The sequence below is a fragment of the Musa acuminata genome, chromosome BXJ1-11, assembly GCF_036884655.1.
Source record: "Musa acuminata AAA Group cultivar baxijiao chromosome BXJ1-11, Cavendish_Baxijiao_AAA, whole genome shotgun sequence".
NCBI classification, from domain to species: Eukaryota; Viridiplantae; Streptophyta; class Magnoliopsida; order Zingiberales; family Musaceae; genus Musa; species Musa acuminata.
Window position 1 is genome coordinate 28,198,266 of NC_088337.1, and position 7,803 is coordinate 28,206,068.

Sequence of the window (7,803 nt, forward strand, 5' to 3'; positions counted from 1 at the left end):
TTTCGAGACAACGACCAAAATTGACACTAGCATAATAATATCATTTTTGGGCCAAGGATCAAATACTCAGGGCAATGATTGAGATGAGATGTGAAGTGAACAGGATAGTCCATATATCTATCTATCTCTACAATACATGGAGAAGACAAGGACAAAGACAAAGCCTTCTCATGGCAATCAATCTTGTGCTTTGGCCAGTTTCAAGATCACTCCACCATGGAATACAAACTCCAGAAAAAGTGAAAAAGGGTAACAAGACCTCAACTCAAAGATGGAGAAAGCATCAAGTTCTTTGTTCTACCCATATGGGGCAGACTTTGACTGCACTGTCATTGATCTCCATGTGATGCCAGACCTGTCATAGTTCATGAAAGTGGAGTCTCTGCTATGGAGTGATGGGCATGAAAGTGAGAGCATGTCGATGAGCTTGTATGGATCTGAGAACTCTTTTTGCAGCACAACTGTGCAGCTGAAGACGTTGGAGATGACCATCAGTCAATTTCACACCTCTTTCACATAGAATCTTCTTACTGTATTATGTTTCATTGGTTTCCTTTCTGACTAATCCAGAATAAGAACAGTAGACATCCTGTATTGATTTACGTAGATCGGATAGAGCAAGTGGATGCACAGCAGACACTATTTGGAAGATTGCAAGACCAACAATGGTGGCCTGCACACAACACAATCTCTTTTCATCCAACAACGCTGCTAAGGAGTTCAGAAGCTTCAATCCTGCCAAAATGAGACATCAATTTCTCTGCAACTCCATGCAACTATAAGAGCTGCCTCAGCATGGCCGTCACTCAGTATAAACAACACATGAAATAAAAAATCTAAGATGCTTCACAAGCTCTCTCAGCGTAAGCTACCACTGCATGCTTATCCAGTTGTTGCAGCATAATGTGTATGTGCTGGCTGGTAGATAGATAGATAGATAGAGAGAGAGAGAGAGAGAGAGAGAGAGAGAGAGAGAGAGAGAGGTGGCCAGTGGAAGGTCCAAGGAAGGGATGGGTTGGAATTGACCCTCCATGTGAGTCCAAGCAAGAGAACGATGGGGGGATACCAAAATTTAGTTCTTTGGATGCTTGTGATTCTTGTAAACATGCAGAGGAAAGCGAAGTGAGGGAAAGAACATAGTGCAAGAAACAAAAGAGTGGAAGGAGTAGTGGGCTCCTCCAATCCCTCGGCAAACCCTATCGATGCTTCATAGAGTTGCAGGACCAATCAACACTTGTATTGGGGTTGAGATGAGACGTTTAAACCAATCCAAAGTGACGGAAATTAGAATACGATGCATAAACGTTCTTCTTTATGTTTGATTCGAACTACCAATACCTAATCATTAATTCCATACCTTTTTACATGGATCTCAAATGAGGGTTGATTTTGATGAAAGGATAGATGAAGTTGACTTGGTCCATCGGCCCTTCCTACCATATCATCCACCACTGACCCAAGTTAATGCAGTGTCATGGAGCACGACAAGGCTCAAAGGTTCCACCGGCAACACAGTGCCCCCGACGAAGAACCTATAAGCTAAAAGAAGTTTGTCGGAGGGTCAACGAATTCTCCCCCTCATGCTCAAGTCAAAAGGTCTTCTATCTATTCATGTCAAAATGATTGAAGGACAAAGGTCAAAGTTTCTTTTTATTTTACTTGTTCATGCATTGTGAGGGTTTAATTTCCGGACAATCAAACGTATGTCACTTGTAAGCTACATTAGCCCTTTGTCATCTTGCTGCTTGGCCCTTACAAATGCCTCCTCTCGTATCCGAAATCATCATCCCATGCTCTCTCTCTCTCTCTCTCTCTCTCTCTCTCATGGATTTAAGTCCTACCTCTGTTCTCTTGTGCCCTCCATTAGATATCAGCCATGGGAATGCAGGTGGTGTAATCTTCGACTCCTCGAGTCTTCGACAACAGACCACAATCCCCAAAGCCTTCATATGGCCGAGCACCGATAGGCCGGCCGCCACCGAAGAGCTCGACGCCCCGGTGGTGGACCTCGGTGGATTTTTCCACGGCGACGAGGAATCCACCATGCGAGCAGCCAAGCTCGTCGCGAACGCATGCGAACGCCACGGTTTCTTCCAAGTCGTCAATCACGGCGTCGGTGAGCTGCTCGCCCGAGACGCGCTCGACTGCACGGACGAGTTCTTCCGCCTCCCCCTCTGCGACAAGCTCCGCGCCCGGCGGAAGCCCGGCGGCGTGTGGGGCTACTCCGGCGCCCACGCAGATCGCTTCTCCTCCAAGCTGCCATGGAAGGAGACCCTCTCCTTCGGCTACCGCGAGGCCGCCGGCTCCGAGCGCATCGTCATCGACTACTTCGTCTCCGTGCTGGGCGAAGAGTTCGAGAGGATGGGGTAAGCTTCAGCGTCGACCGCACCACCATGCTCGACTCGATGGAACTGTAACGAGCCCAGCCGCTTCTGTTCTTGCAGGTTGGCGTATCAGATGTACTGCGAGGCGATGACAGGCTTGTCGCTGGCGATCATGGAGCTCCTGGCTATCAGCTTGGGTGCGGATCGAATGACCTACCGGGAGTTCTTCGACGACAACAGATCCATAATGCGATGCAACTACTACCCGCCGTGCCAAGAGCCGGAGCTGACGCTCGGCACCGGGCCGCACTGCGATCCCACCGCGCTGACGATTCTGCAGCAGGACCACGTAGGGGGGCTCGAGGTGTTCTCGGGCCGCGCGTGGCGGTACGTGCGGCCCGTACACAACGCTCTCGTCGTCAACATCGGCGACACCTTCATGGTCTGTGATCGTCTCCCACATTACCATGTGTGCTCTGCTCCGAAGCATGCAGAATTCACGTTTACATGCAGCTTTAAGATTCACGTACTCCAAAAACATGTAGACGCAGTAAAATAGGCGAAACAGCGGTGTTGATTAAGTGTCAACATTTTGATGCGTAAATTAATTTTCATTAATCTATTGATAATAATAATTACAATAATTATTTATTATTATTGCTCGACAGGCATTATCTAATGGGAGGTACAAGAGCTGCCTGCACAGAGCGGTGGTGAACAGGCACAGGGAGCGGCGATCGCTGGCCTTCTTCGTGTGCCCTAGGGAGGACAAGGTGATCCGGCCGCCGCCGCCGCCGCCGTTGTCGGAGGATGTGGGCGGCGGGCCGAGGCTGTACCCGGACTTCACATGGGCGCAGTTCATGGACTTCACTCAACGCCATTATCGGGCCGACATGAGGACTCTTCGTAGCTTCGCTAAGTGGCTTGAATCCTCCTCCTCTGCTACAGCAACATGACTTCCTTGTGTTTGCTTCCATCGTTTCGGTCTGTGAATCCTGAGAGGTGTTGAGATCAGAGAGAGCACGGCTCAATTTTGGAGTGTGGAGTTGTGTGTGTCTCTGTCTAAAAAAACCTTTTATTTTCACTTATTCGTTGAACGCTCCATTTTCCATTTATTCCCGTATGACATCGCCACTGCCCCACTACCCACACCCTCGTTTCCTCTGTGTCTCCTCCTCCTTTGCATGTCCTCCCATTCGTCCGATCTCGGTAACATCGACTCTCAACCGAAGGTGGAGAGGGGAGGGCAAGGACAGTGGGGATCATGACAACGGAGAAGAAGAGGTTAGAGGAAAAGAGGAGAGGGTGATGGGGTGTACACAACATAGATGGCCTGCGAGAACAAGGGGGAGACGGCGACTGCAGCAATAAAGAGGAAGAGGTTGGAGGAAGATGGGAGGGGAAGTGGTGACTGCGACGACGGAGAGGAAGAAAGAAGGGGACGTGAGGACGATGGCGACTGGCGGACCGACGAGACAAAGTAAAATGCAGAAAAATCACGCCCGGTGGGACTCGAACCCACAATCGCCTGATTAGAAGTCAGACGCCTTATCCATTAGGCCACGGGCGCTTGTTGATGCGTAATTTATCTTAAAACCTATTATCCTTTTATGGATAACTCTACCTTTGTCACTTTGCAATATTTGGACCGAGTGACAAAGATCCATCACATTTCAATTATAAATTTTGAATTGTCATCAACAATAAAATTGTAGGTTTAATTCTTGAGTTATTATTATTATTTAGACATTGCAGAAACCATTGATGTTATGCTTCATTAGAGTCACAGGATGCGACATCTTTTATTTATCTTCTTCTTCTTCTTCTTTTGATCATCCTCTTTTCTGGTGTAGAATGACTCATGCATGCATGAAACTGTGTGGATGCTGTACTACTCCTGCTCTTGATGCTGGTAGAACATGAGACCCAGTCTGAGAAAACTGCTGCCCATGCACCATCATAGCACAAAATCATGGACAAGAATGATGAAAGGAAGGAACACTCATCCATACCTTTGCAGTGCCCTGTTCAGTGTTCATCTCTTTACCCACCAAAAGCTATCCTCCTTTGTGTTCTTTTATGTTACACCTGCAAAGACGAGAAATGAAAGAAACACCAGCCATCATTCTTCAGCTGGCAGCAGTTTCCATCGCACAGCCTTGTCAGAGCCTCCCTGTGCTGCGCCATCCCCAATTTAGGAGGCCATCTTGGAATCAGATGTTGACTGCTTTGCTGCAATCATGGCGATGATGAGCTGAGGGGACACCTGTGTTGCTTCTGGTCTCTCTTGCGGGCATGAACGTAAGCAGCAATCACATGATGCCCTTTGAGAGCTCCTTCCTCCTCCTTTTTGCATGGCTCTCAGGTGCTTTGAGCCCCTCTCCCTCCCTTTACAACCTTCTTTTCTGTCTCCTTCCGACGTAGATGCTCTTCAGTAACCAAAGGAAGCTTTCCCCCCTCTTCTTGCTGCAGTCTTTGAGCTGTCCGCATAAAACAGAGATAAGATACTGTAGAGTTTTGGCATCAGTTTAGAGACAGGTTATCATGTTCAAACCTGAGGCTGCAGGGGAGACGAGGCGAAGGTCGCTCTCGGTCGCCAACAACAAGGACTCCGTGTAGCTCGATCCACATGGTAATTGGCGATGCCGTACTTTGTGGCGCAGCAATGTCGGATGCTTGTCTGCGGCTGCAGCTACACTTAACCCAGAGGTGAACAGGGGAGGGCATCGCCATGCACTGCTCCTCGCTTAGGGAGGAGGTGGCCGAGGAGTGGGGCAACGCCGTGGTTGGGTTGCGGAGGAGGAGGACAAAAGTGTCCCAATCTTGATGCCAGCTGCACCTCCTCCTGCATTAGCCACCTGAAATCATAGTTATCGGAACGAGATTGAACTCCAATAGGATCATATTAATAATAAACTCATGGCTAATTATCCATGCATTGACAAGATAATTATTAGTATTATGGTCAACTCCTAGAAGAATGAGTCAAAGCCGTGTAATATGACATGCCATGACCATTAAAGCCCGCCAAACTCTCTTCCTTAGTTAAGGGAAGAAGAAAGGAGCAATGAAGAGACAGGTAGAGCTCATCAGCTTGCTTCTCCAGATTCCATGGCTTGCACTTCTTTCTACCACTAAACAATGCGCCATGGCAGATTCCCAATCATCCTTCTCCCTCCACAGCAGACACCCTTCATCATTGCTTTCGACCGATCATCTTCTTAAGGCCGAGCTCCTCCCTTGTCTTGCCACACCCATCCCCCTTGAATCCACCAACCTCGTGTGCTCGTCTTCCGAGCTCCCTTCTCCACCATGAAGCCTTCTTCCAGCTCTGTCAATGGTTTCTTCTCCTTCCTCGCCCATGGCCTCGACGACCTCGACCGTTCCCTGGCGTCCGACGCCTTCATGTCCCTCCAGTTCCTCTACCGCGCCGCGGGCCTGCTCCGGTCGCTCCACTCCCAGCTCACCTACCTGGTGCCGAAGCTCCACCTCCCTGTCGGTGGGAAGTGGCTTGACGAGTACATGGACGAAAGCTCCCGCCTTTGGGACGTCTGCCATGTGATCAAGCTTGGCGTCTCGGGCATGGAGAACTACTGCTCCGCCGGAGCTGACATGGTCTCCTCGCTCGAGGAATGGCGCCGCAATCCCAATTCCCACCACGCCCGCCAGGTCTGCGTTGGCTCCCATGCTCTCGTTCTTCTGTTCCCTCTCAAAGCTCTGACCTTTTTCGACTTCTCTGATCTGTTAAGGTGAAGCGGGCGATATCTATTTGCCGGAGAGAGGCCATGGGGTTGGAGGAGGAAAACAGAGTGCTGATGGAGACGAGGATCGAGCCCATGTCGCTCCGGTTCGACGACCGGGCGCCCATGGAATCCAGGTACAACAACGGATACAATGGCTTCAGGGGAGTGCTGTACGCGCTGAAGAACTCCAGCTCTCTGCTGCTGATGATCCTGCTGTGGGGATCAGTCTCCTGCTGGCCCGAGCCGGCAGTCATGGAGGACTCCCTCTTCTTCGGCCCCGGCTTCATGGCCTCCATAGCGAGGCTGCAGCAGAGGGTGGTAGAAGAGACTGAAGGAACAGACGGCCGGCCGGGAATCCTGATGCATGAGTTCCGGCAGGCGAGGGCCGCGACTGAGGAGCTACTGCAAGAACTGGAGAGGGCTGCGGCCATGGGGTGTGAGTCAGAGATCATGGGAGGAAGCCTAAAGGGGAAGGTGGAGGGATTGAAAGAATGGTTTGGAATGCTGAGAACTGGAACTGACATGCTTGTGGGCCAGATAGATGATTTCTTTGATGAGATCGTGGAAGGAAGAAAGAAACTACTGGATATTTGCAGCCATAGGTGAAGAAGAAGGTAGGCAGAACCAGTAACAAGCAAGCAAGTTCTAACGAGTCTTCACACTGGTTCTTCTTTCTGTGTTCTAACACAAATAGCAGTAACATTTGAGCTTGTTGTTCCTTGCCATCGATCCAAATCTACCGGATTTCTTTGTTTTTCCATGTTATTGCTTTCAGATGTAATAGAAAAGGTTTTGTTTCGAGTATTAGAGGAAGTATAAGACCAAGAAACAGAGTGACTGCTGAGGAAAGGAAGCATTTGTTTGTGTTCAGGAAACTTGTCGTCTTAAAGCTAAGAGGAAACAGGAAGGACGAATCTGCTTCTCTTTCCTCTCGCTCTCTCTCTCTCTCTCTCTCTCCCCCCTTGCTCTGCGTTCCTGTTATTAGCTGCTTTCCTTCTTGCCATCATGAATGGCTCCAGGGGAGCAGGAACAAGAGAAATGTAGGGCTGCAGATTCCTTGTTGCAGTACAAAATTGCAGTTGACAAGACAAGCTGGCACTGCACCTTTTGATGAAAAAAGGCTTCTGGAATGGCAGCCTGGGACTGTGTTCCTTCTCTGCAGGTGAAAAAGGAGGCTGACATGATGAGCCATTGTTTCCATTAGAAAAGACAACATCCACTATTCTTCATGTCAAGAGTTCCAGAGTGTCGATGGAAGACTGAATCCTCTAAATCAAAAAACAACGAGCACTGAAGCTTTTAAGAACATCAAAATCATGAAGCAGGAGAGAGCTATCGATTACATGATCGAACACCTGTTTTAGACTGCTTTCAGAGATCTAGCTTGAAGAGAACCTTTGAGTAGTATACGTAATCCAAGCCAAAAATCCTGCTGATTTGACATAGTGTTGTTCTCTGGCATTTAGTACTTCGATGAATCCACTATTAATTCAAAGCCAGAAAAAGATTCATTCACATTCTAAAAGTTTGATTTCAGCTACTTCTGATAATAATACATGAACTCCAGAATCCCTTCAGCAAATGCTTGGCTCTGTTCTAAGAACATGAAAGTGACTATTAAGTCTGTGTATGAGTTTTATATTCAAAAACATATATGTAATCCAAATTGGATAAGATTAAAATTAACTTATAAGGATCGGATGAGTATATTATTAGCAACTTCAATTTAAGTATTT

At 48.4% G+C, this 7,803-nt stretch overlaps 2 protein-coding genes and 1 non-coding gene across 3 annotated transcripts; 2 read left to right on the forward strand and 1 right to left on the reverse strand.

Moving 5' to 3' along the window:
* Positions 1-1,782: 1,782 nt before the first annotated feature.
* LOC135596640 (gibberellin 20 oxidase 2-like) lies at positions 1,783-3,437 on the forward strand. Its single transcript, XM_065088703.1, has 3 exons — positions 1,783-2,366; positions 2,445-2,766; positions 2,993-3,437. Exons 1-3 carry the CDS (start codon positions 1,825-1,827, stop codon positions 3,278-3,280), a joined length of 1,152 nt encoding a protein of 383 aa, XP_064944775.1. The 5' UTR covers positions 1,783-1,824; the 3' UTR covers positions 3,281-3,437.
* Positions 3,438-3,821: 384 nt separating this feature from the next.
* On the reverse strand, positions 3,822-3,894 carry TRNAR-UCU (transfer RNA arginine (anticodon UCU)). Its single transcript has one exon. It is a non-coding gene; the product is annotated as a tRNA-Arg (tRNA).
* A 1,505-nt stretch (positions 3,895-5,399) lies between these two features.
* LOC103971817 (uncharacterized) lies at positions 5,400-6,871 on the forward strand. The gene is made up of 2 exons (XM_009385945.3): positions 5,400-5,993; positions 6,074-6,871. The coding sequence occupies exons 1-2, from the start codon at positions 5,637-5,639 to the stop codon at positions 6,671-6,673; spliced, it is 957 nt and encodes a 318-aa protein (XP_009384220.2). The 5' UTR covers positions 5,400-5,636; the 3' UTR covers positions 6,674-6,871.
* Positions 6,872-7,803: the final 932 nt, after the last annotated feature.